Genomic DNA, 24,588 nt, shown 5'->3' with positions numbered 1-24,588 from the left:
AACATTCACGTACTACAAGTATTTGTTTAAATACCTGTTTTCAGTTCGAGTATATACCTAGGAGTAGAATTGCTGGATCATATGGTAATTCTATGTAATTCTTTTTGGAGAATTGTTAAATTGTTTTCCAAAGCAGCTGTACCGTTTTAGACATTAGCGCTAGCAATGTACGAGAGTTCCAGTTTCTCCACATCTTCACCAACACTTGTTTATTGTCCATTTTTTAAAATTACAGCAATCCCAGTGGATATGAAGTGTCTCATCATGGCTTTTATTTGCATTTTCCTCATGACTAATGATGTTAAGCATCATTTCATTTGCTTATTAGACATTCTTATATCTTTGGAGAAATGTCTATTCAAATTATTTGCCCATTTTTAAAATGGATTGTTTGTCTTTTGGTTGTCGGGTTGTAAGAGAATATTTTCTGGATACTGGTCCCGTGTTAGATACAAGAGTTGCAAATATTTTCTCCCATTCTGTGGATTGTGTTTTCACTTTGTTGATAGTGTTCTTTGATGTGCAAGTTTTTAATTTTAATTAAGTTTATTTTTCTTTGATTTCTTGTGCTTTTGGTGTTATATCTGTATAACTTGCCCAATCCAAGATTATGCAAATTTCAACCTATGTTTCTTTCTAAGAGTTATATTTTTTAGCTCTTACATTTAGGTCTTTGATCCATTTGGAGTTAACTTTTGTACATGGTGAAGTAAAATTCCAAATTCATTCATTTGCATATATATATCCAGTTGTTCCAGCACCATTTGTTGAAAAGACTATTCTTTCTCCATTGAATGGTCTTGGCATCCTTGATGAAAATTAATTGAGCATAAATATATGGGTTTATTTTTGAACTCTCAATTCCAATCCAGTGGTCTATTTGTATCCTTATGCCAGTGCCACCATGTCTTAGTTACTGTAGCTTTGAAGTAAGCTTTGAAATAAGGAGGTGTGAGTCCTTCAGCTTTGTTTTTCTTTTTTAAGATTTTGTTTGACCCTTCTCAGACCCTTGAATTTCCATATGAATTTTGGGATCAGCTTGTAAAGTTCTGCAAAGAATCCAGTTGGGTTTTTGATAGGGATTTCATTGAATCTGTACATCAATTTGGGGCGCATTGCCATCTTAACTTTTATATTTGTAGGAGACATTGGTCTTTAGTTTTCTTTTCTTGTGATTTTTTTTTTGGTATCAGAGCAACACAAGTGTCATAGAATACTTAGAAAGTAGGTGTTTTTCTTTCTTTCTGGAACAGTTTAAAGAGGTTTAGTGTTATTAATTCTCATTTGACGTTTGGTAGAATTTGTCAGTGAAGCCATCTGGTCTTGGCCTTCACTTTGTTTGTAGTTTTTTGATTACTAACTCTATCTTATTACTTATTATTGATCTATTCAAGTTTACTGTTTATTCTTAAATCAGCTGGATAGTGGGTGTATTTCTAGAAATTATTTCATGTTTGCTTCATTACCTGATTTGTTGGCATAAGGTTGTTCCTAGTATTCCCTTATAATCCTTTTTATTTGTCATTTATTTTCATCAAAGTAGGGAAGCTTTTAGAAATGGCACTAATTAGTAATAAGGAAGCATACGAGTGTAAAACTCTCACAGGAAAAGGTAAACATACAGTAAAGTTAGTGGGTCATTCACTTATAAAGCAAGCATATGGGTTAAAAGACAAAAGTAAAATTAACTAAAATTACATTAACTAGTTAAGAGATGCATAAAATAAAAAGATGTGAAATGTGTCAATCAAAGGTATAAAATGTTTGAGGGGTTAGAAAGGTAAAGCCCTGGAATGTGTTCAAATTTAAGCTGCTATCAACTTAGACTACTGTTTACATAGGGTGCTGTATGTGAACCTCATGATAACCACAAGGAAAAGCTTACAGTAAATACAAAAAAAAAATGAGAAAGGAAACTAAACATAACACTAAAGAAAGCCATCAAGCCAAAAGGCAAAAGAGAAACAGAAGAGGAAAGGAACAGAGAAAAACTACAAAAACAGCCAGAAAATAATCAATAAAATGGCAGTAGTACGTATGTATCAATAATTACTTTAAATGTAAATGGCCTAAATTTACCAATGAAAAGACATGGAGTGGCTGAATGGGTGATTTTAAAAACAAGACCCCTCTTTATGTTGCCTACGAGAGACTCACTTCAGAAGTAAGGACACACACACTGAAAGTGAAGGGATAGGAAAAGACATCCCGTGCACACAGAAATGAAAAGAAAGCTGAAGTAGCTATAGTCATATCAGACAAAACAGACTTTAAAACAAAGAGGTAATAAAAGATAGAGAGGGTGTTATATGATGCTAAAGGGGTCAATCCAGCAGGAAGATATAACATTTATAAATATATGTTCTCACAACATGGGGGCACCAAAATATATAGAGCAAATAGTAACAGACCTAAAAGGAGCAATTGAAAGCAATTCAGTCATAGTTTCATGTTTAATACCCCACTTACATCAATGGATAGATCATTCAGACAGAAAAGCATAAGGAAACATTAGCCTTAAAAGACATTAGACCAGATGGACTTAATAGACATATATAGAGCATGCCATCCAAAAGCAGAGAATACACATTCTTCTCAAGTGCACATGGAACATTCTCCAGGATAGGTCACATGTTAGGTTACAAATAAGTCTCACTAAATTCAAGGAGATTGAAATCATATCAAGCATCTTTTCTAACTACAATGGTATGGAACTAGGAATCAATTACAAGAAGAAAATGGGAAAAAAAACACACACAAAAAGGTAGAGATTAAACAACATGCTACTGAACAACTAAGGGGTCATCAAAGAAATCAAAGGAGAAGTCAAAAAATACCTAGAGAGAAATGAAAATAGAAATATGACATACCAAAATCAATGGGTGCAGCAAAAGTGGTTCTTGGAGGGAAGTTTATAGCCATACAGGCCTGCCTCAAGAAGCAACGTGAAGGGCTGTTGGGTTATCAGTCTGTTGCTGCAATTCACAGTGCACTGAGCAGCACTGGGGGTCAATTAAAGTGTCCGTCTGATCTCTTCTCACAGCTCAGCTCTGCCATCCTTGAGCGAAGCAGCCATAGACAGTGCACAAATGACGGGCCATCGTTTTCCCCTGAAGCTCTACTGTGGACACTGAAGTTTAAATTCAATATAATTGTCATATGTCATGAAATATTCTTCTTCTTTTGAATTTTCTTTGTTGGAGCTTCCCAGATCCCTTAGGGACATCACTTTCCCTCAAGCTTTCTTTAGTCTGTTTGCCTGAGGTAGCAGCGACCTATGGTATTATCCTGTAAGTGTTTCCAGCTTTAGCACTAGACTCCGAGTCAGGTGAAACATAGACAAGGCTTTCAAGCCTGTCTCCCAGGGAACCAGCAGCCAGATCAGAACAAATCATTAATTACAGTTCTCCATAGATGAGATCTGCTCTGCTCCCTCTGGTACCAGGAAGATGGGCTATTTTCATGGCTACCCCTGAGTTTGGCAGGATGAGATGGGAGTGGAGCAAGATAAAATAGTACAGAGTTCTCTGTTCTCACCAAGAACAAGCTGTTGCTTTGAGTAAGTGTTCTCAGGTTGTTGCCAGCTTTACATTAATGTTGGTGTTCCAAAAAAGTTGATTCTGACAGTTTTTGCTCATTTTTTTCATGGCTTTTATGGAGGAATGGAACTTGGAGTGCTTTATTCTGTCTTTTTCACTTATGGCACTCTCAGTCTTGCTTAATTTTTTAATGCAGTTTGGCAATCTGCCCTGCACTTGACGTGTTTGGACCATTTACATTTATTGGAATTAATGATATTTTTGAGTTTAAATTTCCTATCTTTCTATTTGTTTTGTCTGTTCTTCTCATTTTCCTCTTTTTCTTCCTTCTTTTGTATTGAGCATTTTTGGATTCCATTTTATTGACTTAATGGCTATAACTCTGTATTGTGGGTTTTTGTTGTTGTTGTTTTGGGGGAAGATTAGCCCTGAGCTAACATCTGCCACCAGTCCTCCTCTTTGCTGAGGAAAACATCTGTGCCCATCTTCCTCTACTTTATAGGTAGGATGCTTGCCACAGCATGGCTTGGTAAGTGGTGCATAGGTCCACGCCTGGCATCCAAACCGGCAAACCCTGGGCCGCTCTGTCTTCTTTGCATGTAGATGATAGTTAAATGCATAAGAGAAAGTGATTTTATCTAGAGCCTTGAGATGTGGGAGAAGATCAGAGTACCAAATGTCGATGCAAATAATCCATGACCAGTCTATTAATGAAAACTGGGGTGAGTTATTCTGAGCCAGATGTGGGGACCATGTAGCCCAGGGCCGTCCTTGCCCGAGAAAGGAAGGGCACCAAAGAAGTGGGGTGTACAGACTGGTTATATACCCTCAAAGAGGATGTTTCGCATATGATTGAAATGTCCCTTTTACAGTAGTCACGACTGTCAGCACAGCGATTGATGGACACATCAGGTAGTAGGTCTGCTGTCTCGGTTTTCACAGCAGGGTGGCAGGTCTGCTGTCTCAAGCTGGGTGGTCACAGGGTGGGTGCAGCAATCAGTTCCTAGCCTAAGGAAAGATGCTTATCCTTAAGGAAATGCCAATGTGGGGGAAGCTGCATCTTTATCTCAAGGCCATTTGTTCTTGTCTTTGGGACACAGCAAATGCTTAAAGCAGATGTACAAGGCATGCTCAGTGGCCATGTCAGGCCCTTTTGGAAAAACAGAGTCAGGCCAAATTAGGTTTACACCAAATGGCTTCTGCATATACTCAATATATCCTATTGCTTGCCATTTGTTTGTCACAAGTTTGAAACCCTGTGAGACCCGTCTAGTCATCTGGAGGTAGGTAACTGGGTAACTGTCAATGGAGATTAAAGAACATAGTCTGTAGAGATGTGTGTGTGTGTTTTAAATTATCTTTTTTTAGAAATTTTTCTTTTGTGTGTGTGAGGAAGAGTGGCCCTGAGCTAACATCCATGCCAGTCTTCCTCCCCTTTGTATGTGGGACACCTCCACAGCACTGCTGACAAGTGGAGTAGGTCTGCACCCGGGATCCAAACCCACAAACCCGGGCCGCCAAAGCGGAGCGCACGGAACTTTAACCCTTGGCCACAGGCCTGTGGTTCTAAAGATATAAGTAAAAATTATATCTTTTTATTTTCAGTACACATATCGAGATACCAAAGATTTTGGTGGAGAATAGATTTAAACAGTTTAAATGTTAGTTAAAATCTTTGTGGCTATAATTATTAAAATACCATGGATATAAGCTGAAACCAAAAAGAAGGGGCGTCTGTTCTAAGAAGCTGTTGCATTCTGCAGAGCCAAAGGCAGTGAAGCTTCAGGAACAGTTGCTTCCACGCTCTGAGGCTTCCTCGCGTCCCTTCTTTGCTGTTATCTGCAAGTCTTTGTCACTGCAGGCGTATTTTTCTCATCCTAAGTCTTCCGACTTTCCACAGCACCTGGGTTTATGAAGCTTGGATGTTTCGGATTCAGTTCTTAGGGAAGAAACTCAAACTGAATTCAGTTTGGGTGTGTTACCCAACTGTGGCTGGGGGCAGAGGCACAGCTGACAAATGTGGCTGTTATTGCGCTAACAGTGCAGATGTGGGAGACGAGGCGGCGCCCGGAAAAGAGGATGAGAAAATAAAACGGCAGGCATTCAGTCGCCCGCTCTTCCAGGTTAATCCTCAGACCTGGACGTGGATTGTCATCTCCCCACTTCACTGATAGCCTTCCTGGAGATTCACTGCTCTTGGCCTTGTGTTGTGGTTCTCTGGAAACATGTCCTGTCCTGAGGGAACTTTCTTCTCTTTTATCTTCCAGCATAGTTAATACAGTTTTTATGCTCAGTAACTTTTTGTTGAATGAGAAGGACTATTGAGGAATAAGTATTACTCAGTTTTACCTTGTATTGAATGGAATATTATCAAGAGTATCTTATTCTTACACCTTTTTCCTTCTGTTTTTAGTGGTATGCAATCTGTATAAGTGATGTTGGAGATTATGAAGGCATCAAGGCTAAAATTGCAAATGCCTACACTATCAAGGAGCATTTTGAGGTATGATGAGTTTAAAGTCGTTTTCTGAATAGATTTCTGTTTCACTTCTCTGTTGCTGTATCGCAAACCACGTAAAACTTAGTGGCCTGAGGCAGTGACTGTTTCTCACAATCTGTGGGTTGACTTTGCACGGTGGTGCCTCCGTTCTGCTGGGGGTGGCTGAGGTGGTTCAGACGGCTGCATTCGCTGGGACCGGAATGTACCAGATGGCCTCTCGTCCGTGGTGGTTTCTCTCCACTTGTCTTCTCATCATTTCATAGTCTAGCCCAAGCTTCTTTATGGCATGCTAGCTGACTTCTAAGAGCGAGTGTGCCAGGGGAGAAAGTTGTGGTGTACAAGCCTGTATGAAGCCTTGGCTTGCGTCACACTTGGTAATATCCTATCGACCTAAGTAAGTCTTGCGGCAGCCGAGTCCGCCAGAGTCTGTTGGAGGGGAGTGTCCCAGGTCGTGAATACCGGGAGCTGGTCTGGTCTAACCATCTAACACAGCTGACATACCACTCCCACTGGTCACAGTACTGTGTGTGATCTCTGTGTGTGTATTGTGTGTGTGTGTTTAATATTTCCCCCTGAAGTTAATTAATTTAGTTATGGTAAGCTCTTCTTTAGGTGCCAGAAATTGTCCAGGAGTTTGTGGATTTCGTGATGTGCATGTGCACTACTCTATTGTCCTCAAAAAAAATTGCCAAGAGATTTATTTCTCTTTTGATGTTGTAGACTGTCTCAAGATAGAGAGGAAGAGAGAGCGATGAAAACATACATAGGGACAAGGCTAAAGGAGCTGTCTCATAGCTTTTCTGAATTTTATGCTTACGGTCTTGGTTCCTAGTTTATATAATGACTAGTGGGAAAGCGCGTCGAACCGGGGGCCAGGAGACCTGGTGTCTTATTCAGGCCCCGGCAGCGTATGTATGTGTGTGTGTATGCATACGCAGACATGCAATATATATGTGTATTTCAATTTATTAATGTACAACATTTTTCACATTTTAAGACCTTTGAAATCAGATTGCATTATATAGTCCGTGGGATCTCATAATTGGCTGTGCTTTTTTTTCTTAGTGGTACATAAAATGATGATGTGTCATAACTTCTATGGTATCTTAGATTCAGTGAAATATAGTAACTTGCTCAGTGGTGTTAGATAAATCACCTAAATTACTCTGTGACGTTGGATTGTAGAAATACATGACAAATAACGTCCAATGTGAGTAATGAAAAATTGCAGAAAATCTATTAATGTATACTTTAAACAGTGAAGGCTATAGATTATTTCTAAAAACACCCATGTTTTCTATAAGTGTTCAAATGGATAATGTGTTGAATATATTTAAAAAATGATGATGTTTACTATTTACATACTAAAAAGATAATTTATAGTACTTCTATTTTCAAATTCCATTATTATATCTGAAATCATCAGGAAATATCATCTTTGGATTGTTTTTTGTTTGTTTGTTTGTTTTGAGGAAGATTAGTCCTGAGCTAACATCCTCTTTTTGCTGAGGAAGATTGGCCCTGAGCTAACATCCATGCCCATCTTCCTCTACTTTATACGTGGGACACCTGCCACAGCATGGCTTGCCAGTGGTGCCATGTCCGCATCTGGGATCCAAACCAGCAAACCCTGGGCTGTCAAAGCAGAACATGCACACCTAACTGCTGTGCCACCGGGCTGGCCTCTGGATGTTTTTTGAAGACACTTGAGCTAATGGCACGAAAAATTATAAAAGGAAGGGTGTCTTTGAGAGGAGCCCCTCGACCTATCCCATGAGAAAATTGAGTTCCAGTGCCCCAAGGCATCCACCGCATGTGATGGGTTGACTTCTCCCCCTTGCGTCCAGAGTGGTCCCAGCTCTGTGCCGTTCTTGGTAGAGTGGAGAAGATGGCTACTCATGTGATGTTGCTCTTGAGCTTGGTTTTCTAGTGGAGCTCCAGTTGGGAAAGCTGAGAGTGTGAGTTGCATATACTTTGACTCATATTTCGCCGTGAATCTTATATTTACAGAAAAGTAAAAATTAGGTCAGTGCCGATTCTTACCCATAGTACTGCAGCGAGACCTCTGCCAAGTCATGCTTGGTTAGCCTTGTTCTCGCTGCTACCGCTACAACTGCTGACATTAACCAGGGTGAGAAGGGTTATAAGTGCCTAGTGCTCACGGCAAGCAAAGAGAATAGTGATGCTGCTGAGAGAAGATGTTACTGTGGTAAGCACCTGCTGTTGCTTGCTCATTTAATTTTCACCACAGCTCTGTAAGTGGGTATATGACTTTCTCAATTCCATAAAAGAACCAACTCAGCTACAGCAAGAATAAAGAACTTGTCAAAGTTAGAAGTTGTTGAGTTGTGGTTTGAACCCTGGTAATCTGGCTTCAGAGTCCACGCTGGTAACCAATACAGATATTTGGTTTCAAATACGGATATTTGAAAATAGGCATCTCACACATTACGAATAGACAGTGAAAATATCATTTGACAAAACGTAAGCTAAGAAGTCTTGAACTTTTTTTTAAAAAGGTCTTTTATTTTTAATAGAATTGACATTAATTTCCCTAGTAATTTTCAACAAAATAATGGGTAAAAGGAGGAATGATTTCTTTTCTTTTTTTCTTTTTTTGTTGAGGAAGATTGGCCCTGAGCTAATATCTGTGCCAGTCTTTCTCTATTTTGTATGTGGGATGCCACTACAACATGGCTTGATGAGTGGTGTGTAGGTCTGTGCCCAGGACCCAAACCTATGAACCCTGGGCCGCTGAAGTGGAGCACGTGAGCTTAACCACTGCACCACTGAACCGGCCCAAAGACTAGCTTAAAGTTATTCTGTGGTTTGTGCTTTCCCTTCAGTCACCTAGGACTTTCACATAGTGAATAGAAATTAGGTAATGATGTATACCCGAAATTAATATAATATCGTAAACCAGTGTTACTGTAATTAAAAAAATTAAATTAAAAAAAATAGGGAGACTTTATCAACATATTTACATTGTGCATAATTCTTTTTTTTTTTTTAAGATTTGCACCTGAGCTAACAACTGTTTCCAATCTTTCCCCCCCCAAATCCTCCCAGTACATAGTTGTATATTTTAAAGACTGGCACTTGTGCCAACATCTGTTGCCAGTCTTTTCTTTTTTCTTCTCCCCAAAGCCCCCAGGTACACAGTTGTGTATTCTAGTTGTGAGTGCCTCTGGTTGTGGCATGTGGGACGCCACCTCAGCATGGTCTGATGAGCAGTGCCATGTGCACACCCAGGATCCGAACCGGTGAAACCCTTGGGCCGCCGAAGCAGAGTGCATGAACTTAACCATTCGGCCACGGGGCCGGCTGTACATAATTATTCTGTTAATAAATACTTTGAATAAATAGTATTTATTTTTTGTTTGTTGTGTATAGATGGGGAAGTTGAACAAAATCTGCATGCAGGAAGAGACTTTCTAAAATTATGATGTACTTTACTCTTTTAGGAAAGAATACTTTTTATTCAATGTTCATATGGGACTTACCAAAAAGAACGTCCTCCTTTATTTTTCCTTTAGTATAGAAGAAAGAAACATTGAGAGCTATAGATTGTTGTTGTTTTGAAAATTACATTCATTTACAAATTTCATGTTTTTTGTCATCTTGATAAACCCTACTGTCAGTTTCTTAACCCTATAAAATAGTTACCTTAGTACAAGTCATTAATAGTGTATTGAAACAAATTTAACCAGTTAAAGAATTAGGAAGAAGAAAGCTGGCATTGATTATCAAAGAAGAATTGAAATGGGGGGTTGTAAAATTTTTTTTTAAATCATGGTTTCTTCATCAATCCTAGTAAAGTACTTACTGGTGTTTAGAAAACAAATATGATTGATTTTCTCATTTCTTGTTAGAAAGCAATTGAACTGAACCCTAAAGATGCCACCTCAATTCACCTTATGGGTATTTGGTAAGAAAATTTCTTTAAATATTTCTGTGATATTTAGTATGATCTTATGTATACATATCTTATTTTGTAGTATATGATAAAGCAAGATGTAAAGTATTTTAAAGTATTTTCCTGGCAGTCAAAAGTGTTTAAGCCATTACGTTAATTAGCAGTTGTGCATGTGTCGTTAGACGATACTGAATTTGTGATCGTGTTAAACACTCTTGTTCATATCATTTAGAAACATGTGCTAAGACAAAAAAGTCATTAAAACTTTCTGTTAGACTTTTAAATCCCCTCTGTTGGGAAACACTATTCCTATTTACCAGGCTAAGTGAATGGGGTTAATGCAGCGTGGTGATGGAGTGGGCTGCCCGCAGAGGGCCTGCACGTCTCCAGAGTTGGTCAGATACAGGCCGACTCATCTGAGGAGCGGGATAGACTGACGTTCAGTGTGTCCCTCCATTTTTACGTAAGCCTTGTCCAGCACACGTCAGCATTTTGCTGGTGTGAGTGTACACCAGCGTGTTAAATGCTTGCTGTCTGAGCTCTCTTGAGACAAGTTCGCCACTGTTTTCTTTGGGTGTAGTCTACAGAGCTGGATATTTATTGTCCTCTTCGGAAGGTAACACTGTAAACAGTCTTGTGTCAAACTCTGGAAGGAGAGGGAAGTGTCCTTCAGGATGAAGGACGTGTTAAACTGGCAGAGCACTTCCTCGGGACGGGCGATCTTGGCCGGCAGTCCCTCAGTCAGGTGCTGCTGAGAATGAGATGCAGCCTCTGCCGCAAGGAGCTCTGACCCCATCACAGACCCAACGCTTCTTTTCCTGCTTGTTTCAGAAAGTTGTCCAGATCTTTGGATGTTAAGCATTTGTCTCACCCTTTTAAATATGTAGACTTAAGTTGTTGGTTGCCGTTATTTATATATATCATGTTTATTTTTATCATATTTTTTAACTTCTCTAAGTTAGTTTTTCTCATGTGAAAAATAGGGGTAATGATCCTCTCTCATTGAGTTGTTATAAGGAGTGATGAGAGAGAGAATCACTTAGCTCAGCACCTGCACAGAGTCAGCACTCATGTGCTGCATCCTGACGTTTGGGTCCAGACGGACGGCATAGACATCAGTGGTCCCACAGATCAGTACCACACAGCCTGGGCTGTGGCAGGCTGTGCCATCCAGGTGTGTGTAGTGCACTCGGTGATGTTCGCAGGATGGCAAAGCCGCCTGACAACACGTTCTCAGACCATGTCCCGTTGTTAAGTGACGCATGGCTATGTTGTGTTAGTAGCAGTGCTGTTGCTTACTGTTTACGTTGAATCACAACATACACACCAAGTGGGGGGTCAGTGTGTCGCTTCTAAGTAATTCAATATGACTGTCAGCCTACTGGATACTGTGCAAAGTACGCACTGGTTGAACCTGCAACAGGAGAAGATGCCTTTTATTTCTGTGAAGATGCATAGTTCTTGAGAGAGAAAAGAAGATGTGATTCAAATGTACAGATGTTATTTTGTTTCCCTGCAGGTGTTACACGTTTGCGGAAATGCCTTGGTATCAGAGAAGGATCGCTAAAGTGCTGTTTGCAGCTCCTCCCAGCTCCACCTACGAGGAGGTAGTGTGACGCCCTTTGCTAAGTTAGACTGATGGCCGTTCTGAGTCCCCGCAGCTGGGCTCGCATCCGTGAGGGACCTGCGCTTGTTTCTGACGACCCAGTGCAGCTGTCTCACACAAAGACTTAGCACTTAGTACCCATGATTGGTGAGTGGCTGCCTTTCTTTAGCTGAACAGCTGATAACTCTGCTGTGTTGTCAGCTAAACTAGCCCGTGGCTAAAATCTGCCTTCATGTTCTATTTGAAATCTGTACCATGTAAAAGTCATCAAAGAGAACAAGAAATACAGCAGCTGTCACTCAGCATGTTTTAGCTCCACGTTCTGCACAGTGACAGTCGTTTACCTGGAAAAGAAAGCACATGTTCCTATCGATAAAGGGAAGTAGTAATTAGAACTTTCCTTTAACAGGAGGTTTGAGAGGCTCATCTTCTCATATTTTCAAGGTCTTTTGCTTTTCCTGTTAAAATAAAATTTGAAAGGGTTTTCTGGGCGAATATTTTGGGTTTACTTATCACAGGATTTTCAGAGTAAGGAAACAGGCGCTTGAGAAAGCTTTCCCATTACTTGTATCACAACAAGGAGCTGCTGCTTTTCTGGGAAGCTGGAGTGTAGAATTTGATGTAAAGAATATTTAGTTGTACAATTACAACACATTTGGGAAATATTTATTGTTATTGAAAAGAATGCATTCTAAGAAAAAAGATACAGTCAGCTCTACTATAACAAATTAGTTGTTTCTAAGAAATTAGTTGTCATTGTATTATAAAACAGTTCAAGTGGGGCAAAAAGAATTAGTGGAGAGTTTCAGACTCACAATAATATTTTATGTAGGAATTTCAATAATAAAGAACTTTTAAAAATTCAGTGGTACAACCCATGTCTCACTTGTAGGTTCAGCTTTCGGTTTTACCGAGTTTTTACTGGTAGTCACTGTTGGGACCGCAGGAGAGCACGATCAGAGAAGCTGAGCTGCAAGCGATGCTGTTCTCTCTGTGTGCGGTGCCGGCCTGGGCTCTGGACAGCAGTCAGCTTAGCGCCAGAAGGGGCGCGTGCGGCAGTCTGTGCCCTGAGGATCTAAGTGTCGGCTGCGGTTTTATGTTAACTCTCAGTGCTGGTGAACTGACCATTGATTTAAGATGCTTGAATTTACTTCCTGACTTATATTTAAGATAGGAATAGATCTTTTGGGAAAATGCTTTTCCGTTTTTATTCTGTTCTAACCCTTTTCCTTCCGTGTGGCTCTTTATTTTCAACAGGCCTTAGGCTACTTTCACAGGGCAGAACAAGGTAACCTGTTTTTTTATGTCAGATACTAATATAGTTAAAATTGTATATGAATGCTTTCCATGGAATAGGAATTTTAGAAACAAAAATAAGTTCTTTATTCTGATGTACTTAATTAACTTCTTTTCGCGCTAGACGTCAGGCCATTTGTATTCAGTAAAAATCACCTGATGGGAAGCAGGCCGCTGCTGAGTGGAGAGCTGCAGTCCTGGGCCGGTCCTTCATCTGGTGCAACACCCCCTTCCTGTTTTGAGAGGGGGCTCTGACAGGTTAACTGTCTTACTACACAGCGAATTAGAGGCATTTATTATTTGTTTTCATGTTTAACTTTTTAAAATACTTTCATTTTTTATTGGGGCATCATTGACATAACATTAATTTGGTTTCGGGTGTCCAGTGCAGTCACTTGATGTTTATGTACATTGTGAAGTGAGCGCCACAGGCGCTCCAGTTAACACCCATCACCTTACATAGTTACAAAAAAATAAAGTTTTTTTTTAAGATCCACTCTCTCCGCAGCTTTCCAGTAGCATTTAACTATTCAAATAGCATTTAAATGAGAGCTCTCTGGTTTTAACCCAGGCCAGTGTTGGTTCTGTTGCAGATACTGCCTTCTCTATGAAGCAGAGTTTCATGCCACTCTTCCTTTGAAGCAATGGCCAGCGCACAGAACTTTACACCAGCCCACGCTGGGTTTATCCTTTTCATATTAATAGCACAAATAGAGAAGGGACATAAGCATGTGTTACCATACACCAAAAACAGTGCAAACAGATTTCTATAAAACTTAATCGGAAGAAAATTAAAGACAGTGTTTATTAAATTTGAGAGCCTGCTCATATGGGCTTGTCCAAATGCTCGCATGATAGCAAAGCATTTTTTAAAAAACATTTCTTCTAAAGAACTGTGTCTGAAGGTTAACTCTCTCTGTAATCATTAATTCTGATTTACTCAGTTACTGCCTTCCATTGATAGCCCCTCTTGATGGCGCTGCTGCATATCGTGAATGGGAATCTGGGAAGGAAGGGGTCCCTCAGGGGTTAGAAGTGCAACTGCAGTGTAAAGATAGGGCCTGAGAGCCTTCAGGGTCCAGGCATTGAGAGAAGGGCAGTGCTCTCCCAGAGCTCCAGTCCTGTGACTCCAGTCGTCCTCCAGGCCTTACCTTGAAGGCCGCGTCCTCCAGAAGGCCTTTATTACCGCCCACGTCTGCTTTAAAAGCTCCCCTCTGCTCTCAGTGCCTTTTACCTCTCCCATCATGGCCCTCATCACTCCACAGTAGGAAGATTTGTTTGCGGGTCTGAGACTAAGTTCAGAGAAGATGGAGACTTTGTCTTTTTCTTCACAATCACATCCTTATTGCTTAGCACACTGCTTGGCAGATTTGCCGGCTGGCTGGGTAAATGGATGACTGAATGAGGGAAGGGATGAGTGCGCAGGCCCAGGGAGCCCTGAAGTGTGTAAGATGCCACCTCACAGATACGTTCTAATTAAGGACGCGCAACCATTATATCCAGCAAAAAGTATGCTTGGAATAGAGAGGGTCCCCGACGGATAGGAGGGACCTGTGTAAGGAATTGATGAAGTGCACGGCGCAGGCCACGCTTTCATTCACAGGCTTTCGCTTCACGTCCTTCCCTCAGCCAAGAGTGTCCTCCAGCTTTGCTGTTAAATCCTCTTCCGCCTCCAAGCCAACCCGGTGTCACCTCTTAGTTGCTTTTATTCTTTGGTTTCTCCCACACTTTAAAATGTGGACGCCTGTCATTCCTTTCCTTCTCAGATTACCTTTGGTTGTCTCATGTTTCTCTCTCCTTTTCATTATAAATTCCAAGAGCAGCGACTTTGTTTCATCTGTGCTTAGGGAGAGCCCACATTCAGTAAATGTGGATCTGCATGTGCACGTCATCAGGGTTCCATCCACTCCTTCAGCGGACATATACTGAGTGCATGTCATGTTGTAGGCACTCACAAGACAGCAGGGAACAAAAGAGATTATAAAAGGAAAATCCGTGCCCTTGTGGAGCCTATATTCTATCAGGAGCCTTAACTTCCCATCTGTTAAATAGTACCTGTTTTATAAAATGGTTGCAAAAGTGAGAAATGTGTGTAATGTAGGGCCTAGCCCGTGGTAGACACTCAATAAATGGTAACTATTTTACATACGAATAGTTGAACAAGAGAGAATTCCAGGGCCAAATCATTTATTAACCACACAAAATTATTGAAATTTATACCCCTAAAATTAAGCCTTTAAAAATAAGAGCAGTAGTTTCATCTGAAACAAATTTGTTTTTCTTTCTTATGTACAGTTGATCCAAACTTCTACAGCAAAAACCTGCTTCTTTTAGGAAAGACCTATCTGAAGCTCCACAACAAAAAGCTGGCTGCTTTCTGGCTAATGAAAGCCAAGGACCATCCCGCACACACGGAGGAGGATAAACAGGTAAATGTCTCCAGTGAAGGCAGGCAGGTGGGTCTCCGTTGCGGCACTGTAATCAGGGGGAACTGGGAACTTCTCTAAAAATGTAATTGTTTAAGTGCATGTTGGTGAACACAAGAGAGTTCGTTTTAAGTGTGAGCTCATTGACACTGACATTAATTTCTGCACAGCAGATGTTTAGTCACTATCCACAGGTATGTGGTGTGAATTACTTGCTGCAACACAGAATTACTCCTGTTGGACATACGCAGAGATCAAGTGAGCTTTCCGCAGCAGGAAAGACGAGCGATAGGCACTGGGCCGGAGAGCTCTCTGAGTCTCGCCCAGGCCCTGCTAAGAAGTTTATGCTTGGAATCTACTACCCTGGGTTTTGGAAACTTGTAGAAACCACAGTCCACCGTGTGAACTTAAATTTCATAAGGTGGTCTCTCCGCCGTACTGTTTATTTATAACACGCATTTTTCCATTTCAGGTACAGACAGAAGCTGCCCAGTTGCTTACAGGTCTCAGTGACAAGAGTTGAGAATTTTTCAGAGAAGAAAAGCACATGAAATATCTAAGAAACATTGTCTTGCATCAAATTATAAAGATAATACATTGACCATAACTGTTGTATGGCTGCTTTCTCAGTTCTTTCAGTGCTGTGACCATTTAACAAACTAAATGTACGAAAGGCTAGGTTTCTTCACAAATAACAAGGCAAAAGAAATAATTTCCATGAGAGTGGGAGAGACAGCTCCATGGCTCAGAGGCAGAGGTGATTGTGCGTCTGGCACCAGCAGTGCAGAGTGGTCTGAGATCTCTGAGGAGGACTGACCGCGTCAGGAAGGGAAGAGACAAGAAAAGCAGGCTTTGTGGAAGAGGCGGCCTGTGGGGAGGCCTTTTCAGGCTGGAGCGACTCAGAGCTGAGCCCCTGCAGAGAAGCTGCCGTGAGTGCGCAGGGAAGGGCGTTGAGGTTCCTGGTGTAACGCGTTAAGTGGCGCATCTTGGAGCCACCCTGCGTAAGGAAAGGACTCGAGTCCGCAGTGGGCTGAAAATGGAGTGCTTTCCTTTGTACGTGTGACCCTGTGTCACAAGTGCATTGATTCTTGTCACTAGACAAAGCCCAAATCCTCTTCCCTGAGGGGGTGGAAGGACGCAGAACTCGGGGTGAAATGGAATTACGATGTTCTAATAGGCAGGACAGCACTGCCTCCTTGAGGCTGGGGGCCACCACGGCAGATCTTGAGCTTTGTAAACAGGCTGTGTTGAGTGCCGCTTAGGTAAATCTGAGAGGGAACGTGCAGGAGGATTCTCCCCAGAGGGTTTGGGCGTTGCAACGTTACAGTGAACTGTGCGGTCTGTGCTGTGTCTGTTTTATCATGTCTGTTTTCAAACAAAAATCTGAAAATACTGGACCTCTGCATACCATCATCTCTGGCTCAACAATTGCTGATTTTTGCTATATTTTCCTTAATGTGTGTATATATTCATATATGTATTTCTAAACCTTTGAAACTAATTGCAGATACATACCTCATCCCTAAGTATTTCAGCATGCATTGTCTCAGAATAAGGACATCCTTCTGAACAAGCGCAGATCCGTTATCGCAACTAGAAAGTTCACAGTAATTCTTTAACCTCATCTAATATCCAGCCATATTCACATTTCCTCAAATGTCCCAAAATGTCTTACACTTTTAAAACTAGGATCCATTCAGTGATCATACATTGCATTTGATTTTCAGCCTTAATTTTTTAAAGTCTGTAACAGTTTCCTCATTTTTTTCTCTCAGCATTGACTTTTTTTTTGCCTCTGTTATGATGTCTTTTTTTTGTACTTTTTATTGAGGTTATGATAGTTTACAACCTTGTGAAATTTCAGTTGTACATTATTATTTGTCAGTCATATTGTACATGCACCATTTCACCCTTCATGCCCACCCCCCATCCCTTGGTAACCACTAATCTGTTCTCTTTGTCCACATGTTTAACTTCCATATATGAGTGGAGTCACACAGAGATTATCTTGCTCTGTCTGGGTTATTTCACTTAATACCCTCAAGGTCCATCCATGTTGTTGTGAATGGGACGATTTTATCCTTTTTTATGGCTGAGTAGTATTCCATTGTGTATATATACACACCATATCTTCTTCATCCAGTCATCAGTCAGTGGGCACTTAGGTTGCTTCCACGTCTTGGCTGTTGTGAATAATGCTGCAGTGAACATAGGGGTGCATGGGTCTCTTTGAATTGCTGACTTCAAGCTCTTTGGATAGATAACCAGTAGTGGGATAGTTGGATCGTATGGTATTTCTATTTTTAATTTTTTGAGGAATCTCCATACTGTTTTCTGTAGTGGCTGCACCAGTTTGCATTCCCACCAGCAGTGTATGAGGGTTCCTTTTTCTCCACAACCTCTCCAACATTTGTTACTATTTGTTTTGGTTATTTTTGCCATTCTAACGGTGTAAGGTGATATCTAAGTACAGTTTTGATTTATATTTCCCTGATGATCAGTGATAATGAACATCTTTTCATGTACCTATTGGCTATCCGTATCTCTTCTTTGGAGAAATGTCTGTTTGTATCCCCTGCCCCTTTTTTGATTGGGTTGTTTGATTTTTTGTTGTTGAGTTGTGTGAGTTCTTTATTTATTATGGATATTAACCCTTTGTCGGATATATTTTTTCCCAGTTGGTGGGTTGTGTTTTTGTTTCAATCCTGTTTTCCCTTTACCTTGTAGAAGCTCTTTATTCTGATGAAGTCCCATTTGTTTATTCTTTCTATTGTTTCCCTTGTCTGAGAAGACATGGTGTCCAAAAAGATTCTTTTAATACTGATGTCAAAGAGTGTACTGCCTATATTTTCTTCCAGAAGCCTTAAGGTTTCAGGACTTACTTTTAGGTCTTGATCCATTTTAAGTTTATTTTTGTGAATGGTGTGAAAAATGGTCTATTTCATTCTTTTCCATGTGGCTGCCCAGTTTTCCCAACACCATTTGTTGAAGAGACTTTCTTTTCTCCACTGTAGGTTCTTAGCTCCTTTGGTGAAGACAAGCTGTCCATAGACGTGTAGTTTTATTTCTGGGCTTTCAGTTCTGTTCCATTGATCTGTGCACCTGTTTTTGTACCAGTACCATGCTGTTTTGATTACTGTAGCTTTGTAGTATATTTTTAAGTCAGGGTTTGTGATGCTTCCAGCTTTGTTCTTTTTTCTCAGGATTGCCTTAGCAATTCGGGGTCTTTTGTTGCCCCATATGAATTTTGGGATTCTTTGTTCTATTTCTGTGAAGAATGTCATTGGGATTCTGATTGGGTTTGCATTGAATCTGTAGATTGCTTTAGGTAGTATGGACATTTTAACTATGTTTATTCTTCCAATCCATGTGCATGGAATGTCTTTATGTCATCATCAGTTTCTTTCAGGAAAGTCTTGTAGTTTTCCTTGTATAGGTTTTTCACTTCCTTGGTTAAATTTATTCCAAGATATTTTATTCTTTTTGTTGCGATTGTAAATGGGATTGTGTTCTTAAGTTCTTTTTCTGTTAGTTCATTATTATAGAAATGCAACTGACTTTTGTAAGTTGATTTTGTACCCTGCAAGTTTGCTGTAGTTGTTGATTACTTCCAGTAGTTTTCCAATGGATTCTTTAGGGTTTTCTGTATATAAGATTATGTCATCTGCAAACAGCAAGAGTTTCACTTCTTCATTGCCTATTTGGATTCCTTTTATTTCTTTTTCCTGCCTAATTGCTCTGGCCAAAATCTCTGGTACTATGTTGAATAGGAATGGTGAGAGTAGACACCCTTGTCTGGTTCCTCTTCTCAGAAGGATGGCATTCAGTTTTTGCCCATTGAGTATGATGTTGGCTGTGGGTTTGTCATATATGGCCTTTATGATGTTGAGGTAATTTCCTTCTATACCCATTTTATTAAGAGGTTTTATCATAAATGGATGTTGGATCTTGTCAAATGCTTTCTCTGCATCTATTGAGATGATCATGTGGTTTTTGTTCCTCATTTTGTTAATGTGCTGTATCACACTGATTGATTTGCAAACTTGAACCATCCCTGTGTCCCTTGCATAAATCCCACTTGATCATGGTGTATGATCTGTTTAATGTATTGCTGTATTCGGTTTGCCAATATTTTGTTGATAATTTTTGCATCTATGTTCATCAGTGATATTGGCCTGTAGTTTTCCTTCTTTGTGTTGTCCTTGTGTGGCTTTGGGATCAGGGTGATGTTGGCTTCGTAGAATGTGTTAGGGACTGCACCATCTTCCTCAATTTTCTGGATTAGTTTGAGAAGGATAGGTATTAAATCTTTGAGCATTTGGTATAATTTTCCAGAGAAGCCATCTGGTCCTGGACTTTTATTTTTGGGGAGGTGTTTGATTACTGTTTCAATCTCTTTACTTGTGATTGGTCTGTTCATATTCTCTATTTCTTCCTGATTCAGTTTTGGGAGATTGTAGAGTCTAAGAATTATGTATTTCTTCTAGGTTGTCCAATTTGTTGGCATATAGTTTTTCATCGTATTCTCTTATAATCTGTTGTATTTCTGTAGTATCCGATGTGGTTTCTCCTCTTTCATTTCTAATTTCATTTATTTGAGTCTTCTCTCTTCTTTCCTTAGTGAGCCTGTCTAAAGGTTTGTCCATTTTGTTTATTTTCTCAAAGAGCCAGCACTTTGTTTCATTGATCCTTTCTGTTGTCTTTTTTGTTTCAATTTATTTCTGCTCTAATTTTTATTATTTCCCTCCTTCTACTGACTTTGGGCTTTGTTTGTTCTTCTTTTTCTAATTCTGTTAGGTGTAGTTTGGGATTGCTTATCTGAGATTTTTCTTGTTTTTTGAGGTGAGCCTGTATTGGGATAAATTTCCCTCTTGGGACCGCTTTTGCTGCATCCCAGATGAGTTGGTATGGTCTGTTTTCATTTTCATTTGTCTCCAGGTAATATGTGATTTCTCCTTTACTTTCTGCAATGATCCACTGGGCGTTCACTAGCATGTTGTTTAATCTCCACACCTTTGCCCCTTTCCCAGCTTTATTCTTGTAATTGATTTCTAGTTTCATAGCATTATGGTCGGAAAAGATGCTTGATATTATTTCAATCCTCTTGAATTTGTTGAGGCTTGCTTCGTTTCCCAACATATGACCTATCCTTCAGAATGTTCCATGCGCACTTGAGAAGAATATGTAACCTGCTCTTTTTGGATGGAGTGTTCTCTATATATCTATTAAGTCCATCTGGTCTCGTTTTTCATTTAAGGCCACTGTTTCCTTGTTGACTTTCTGTCTGGATGATCTGTCCGTTGGTGTTAGTGGGGTATTGAGCTCCCCTACTATTACTGTATTGTTGTTGCTATCTCCTTTTAGTTTTGTTAGTAGTTGCTTTATGTACTTTGGTGCTCCTATGTTGGGTGCATATGGATTTATAAATGTTACGTCTTCTTGGTGGAGTATCTCTTTTATCATTATACACTGCCCCTCTTTGTCTCTCTTTACCTGTTTTGCCTTGAAGTCTGCTTTGTCTGATATAAGTATGGTGACACCTGCTTTCTTATGTTCATTATTAGCTTGCAGTATTATCTTCCATCTCCTCACTCTGAGTCTGTGTTTGTCCTTGGGGCTGAGGTGTGTTTCCTGGAGGCAGCACATTGTTGGGTCTTGTTCTTTAATCCATCCTGCCACTCTGTGTCTTTTGATTGGCGAGTTCAATCTATTTACATTTAGAGTGATTTTTGAAATGTAGGGGCCTACTGCTGCCATTTTATCATTTGTTTTCTGGTTCTCCTGCATTTCCTTTGTTTCTTGTCTCATGAATTTCAGACTACCAATTCAGGTAGGTAGTTTTCTATGTTGGTTTTCTCCTTATTTGTAGTTTGTGTCTCTGTTCTCTTTGTTTAGTGGTTACCGTGTAGTTTGTATAAAGCATCTCATAGATGAGGATATCCATTTTCTGATGGCCTCTTCTTTCCTTAGATTAAGCCTGCTCCATCCCTGTCCTCTTCCCCTTCTAAGTTATTGTTGTCACATCTTTTAATTCTCGTGTTGAGTTTGTGGTTAAAATGACAAGATTATATTTATTCTTGATGTTTTCTTTCCCTTTATCTTTAATGTTACTTAAGCATTTGCTAACCTGTTCTGATGGAGAACTGCAATTTTCTGATTTTGTCTCTCAGTATTTTGAATATATCATTCCACTGTCTCCTAGCCTGTAAGATTTCTGCTGAGAAGTCTGCTGACAGCCTCATAGGGGTTCCTTTGTAGGGTATTTTCTTCTGGCTTGCTGCCCTTAATATTTTCTCTTTGTCCTTGACTTTTGCAAGCTTCACTACTGTGTGCCTTGGTGTTGGTCTTTTTACATTGATGAAGTTTGGAGCTCTGTTGGCTTCTGTCACGTGGATTTCCAGCTCCCTCCCCAGGTTTGGTAAGTTCTCAGCTATTATTTGAACAAGGCTTCTGCTCCATTCTCCTTCTCTTCTCCCTCTGGGATACCTATAATCATTATGTTGCTTTTCCTACTTGAGTTGGATATTTCTCAGAGAGTTTCTTCATTTCTTTCTAGTCTTAGTTCTTTCTCCTCTATATGAAGCATTTCTATATTCCTATCTTCCAAATTGAGAATTCTGTCCTCCATATTATCAGCCCTACTGTTGAGGGAGTCCAGATTTTTCTTAATCTCCTCCATTGTGTTTTTCATCCCCAGCATTTCTGATTGGTTCTTCTTTATACTATCAAGTTCTTTGTGACGTAGCTCGTTAACACATTGTCTATCTGTATTTTTTTTTTCTTTTGAGGAAGATTAGCCCTTAGCTAACTGCTGCCAATCCTCCTCTTTTTGCTGAGGAAGACTGGCCCTGATCTAACATCTGTGCCCATCTTCCTCTACTTTATATGTGGGATGCCTACCTCAGCATGGCGTGCCAAGCAGTGCCATGTCCTCACCTGGGATCCCAACCGGCGAACCCTGGGCCGCCGAAGCAGAACGTGCACACTTAACTGCTGCACCACCGGGCCAGCCCCTGTATTCTCTTTTAACTCATGAGTTTCTTAATGATAGCTGTTTTGAATTCTTTGTCATTTAGGTTATAGATTTCTGTGTCTTCTGGATTGTTTTCTGGGCACTTGTCACTTTCCTTTTGTTCTGGAGAGTTCGTAAATTTTTTCATATTGCTTAATGGTGTGGATTTGTGCCTCTGCAGAGAGAGAGAGTTTGGTTACTGCTTTCACTTGCTGCCACTGGGGAGAGGGGGCAGCAGCCTTGTAATCTGTGCTGACCAGGATCCCTGTCAGCTGTTCCTGACCGAGCCTGGGCCCCTCCTCGGGATCACAGTGGCCCTGTGGGGGTCTCCTGTCAGCTGTGGGAACAAACACCAGGGGCCTTGGGGTTGCTGGTGTCTACTCCCACAGACCCGCCTAGACACGCTCCCTCCTTAGGGTCTGCAGTGGTGTTATGGGCTTTCATGGCAGCCAGGAGCTGTGGGTGATTATAATCTCTTCTCCTCATGCATAGGCTTCCTTCCTTCTTTTGAGGATGTGGGAAGAAATATGAATTTGGAAAGTGGCTGTTATACTGTAAGAACTTGAAAGCTCTCAATTAACTTCTTGTTGGCAAAATTTCCCAACTGCAGGTTTAATCAGACTGTGGACTAGCTGTTGACTTTGTACAAATGATGTCACTCAGATGCAGTTTCCTTCTCTGTGAAACAAGCATTACAACAAAGCAGCAGCAAAAGACCACCAACCTCATTTAGTTGTGAGGATTAAAGAGAACATGCAAAGGATTTCCCATGAGTATTACTAAATATTTTTAAATGCTGTTATGCTCTGATTGCATCTTCCTTGGTTGAGATTGGGGGAGGAAATTTGGAATTTAGGAGATGCTGCTTTTGGACTTGTTTTTGTTGTTGGCACTACATTATTTCAGGGGTACGCAGTGCTTTCATGTGGTGCTTGCTGTGCAGCCCATCCTGGACTGTGCGCCTGGGCATTGCTGGGAAGAAAGGATAGGAGGAGGGGTTGCTTACAGTCGCAAGGGCTGTGTGGAGTTAACTGAAGGCTTGTCTGCTCTGACCCCTGGCACTAGGAGCAGTGACCTGGGTGTTCTGCCTTGACGCTGAAGAGAGTCAGGCAGGAAAGGAGCCTCCTAAAGGTAGAAGGCTCCTGTGATGTCTGGGCCCTTCCCTTGAGAGGCAGGCCTAACCCCCAGTTGAGCTCATTTGCATATGTCAACAAGAGCAGTCTTCTGTCTGACTTCTGCAGTGTCCCGCAGGGGTTCTTCTCAGGCTCAGCCCAACATTCAGGCTCAGAAAGCCTACAACCGGCTGCATGTGGCTCCGGCTTACTCAAGGTTATGGACAGGAACCACGGCAGGCCAGCAGGCCTCCTTCCATGCAGGAGATGACCCTAGAGCAGCAGTCTGTGTAGCCGAGCACCCACAGGGCTCCGGGAACTACCATCTCCCCACATCAAAGCTCAGGGACCTCACAAGGGGCCTGCAGTTAGTTCCCATGTCTGGGAAGTCCAAAGCTACAGTTTCCTGTCAAGTACCTGGCATTTCCCAGTCCAGATGCCACTCACCAGTCAGGGCACTTGTCACAGAGCAGTGCTGCCTGACATGACTGTTAGCACCCAGCACCCTGTCTGCTTTGGAGGCTAACAGAAGGCTGCAGGGTAACAGATTTTGTGAATCCTTCAGCTTTAGCTGCCTAGGAAGTACTAAAAACCACTAAAACTCCACTGCAGCTTCCTTCCCCGCCGACAGACACTAGCCTGACGGGTGCTCCGTGCTGTGCCTGGGACCCCTTGCTGGGCTCAGCGCGGCGGTGCTGAGTGTGGCTCGAGCAAATGGGGCCCTGCCTCCAGCCCCGGCTCGCCTCCACCTGCTCCTGTCCATCTGTGTTCAGGCATAGAGCTCTGCACGTCTCCCTTCTGTGCCGAGCCCAGCGCAGGACAGGTGGGCCCCGGCCTCAGGCTGCTCACTGACCTTGGGACAGTCCATCCTGCCTGTGGCCTGGGTTCTAAAGGGAAGGCAGAGCGCCCTGCTGCTCCCCAGCCAGCTTGCTGCAGAGCCATGTCGTCTCCACAGGCTCGGGGCAGCTGCCCAAGTGCAGCAGGTGCCCACCTGGAGTGAGGGGGATGGCACCCGACAGCCTCCTGTCCGCAGTCAGACCTGCGGGATGCTGCTCATGAGCCTCCATGAGAGTCAGACCTGCGGGATGCTGCTCATGAGCCTCCATGAGAGTCAGACCTGCGGGATGCTGCTCCTCAGCCTCCATGAGAGTCAGACCTGCGGGATGCTGCTCCTCAGCCTC

General features: G+C 41.4%; 1 protein-coding gene across 5 annotated transcripts in view; it reads left to right on the top strand.

Moving 5' to 3' along the window:
* RMDN1 (regulator of microtubule dynamics 1) overlaps nt 1-15,898 on the top strand; it is a 39,583-nt gene extending 23,685 nt beyond the window's left edge. Inside the window, exons 5-10 of one of the 5 annotated variants that reach the window (XM_046642507.1) lie at nt 5,953-6,042; nt 9,912-9,967; nt 11,475-11,562; nt 12,819-12,849; nt 15,192-15,286; nt 15,756-15,898. In XM_046642507.1, the coding sequence (XP_046498463.1) occupies nt 5,953-6,042; nt 9,912-9,967; nt 11,475-11,562; nt 12,819-12,849; nt 15,192-15,286; nt 15,756-15,806 (411 nt within the window). In that variant the 3' untranslated portion in view covers nt 15,807-15,898. Of the gene's footprint in view, nt 1-5,952; nt 6,043-9,911; nt 9,968-11,474; nt 11,563-12,818; nt 12,850-15,152; nt 15,287-15,755 lie in introns of all 5 variants that reach the window. The other 4 variants (XM_046642506.1, XR_006885650.1, XM_046642509.1 and 1 more) reach the window with 4 other exon arrangements.
* Nucleotides 15,899-24,588: the final 8,690 nt, after the last annotated feature.

This window comes from Equus quagga, chromosome 16 (genome assembly GCF_021613505.1).
Source record: "Equus quagga isolate Etosha38 chromosome 16, UCLA_HA_Equagga_1.0, whole genome shotgun sequence".
Taxonomy (NCBI): Eukaryota; Metazoa; Chordata; class Mammalia; order Perissodactyla; family Equidae; genus Equus; species Equus quagga.
Note: the sequence above shows the minus strand (reverse complement) of the source record. Positions and strands in the feature narration are given on the sequence as shown.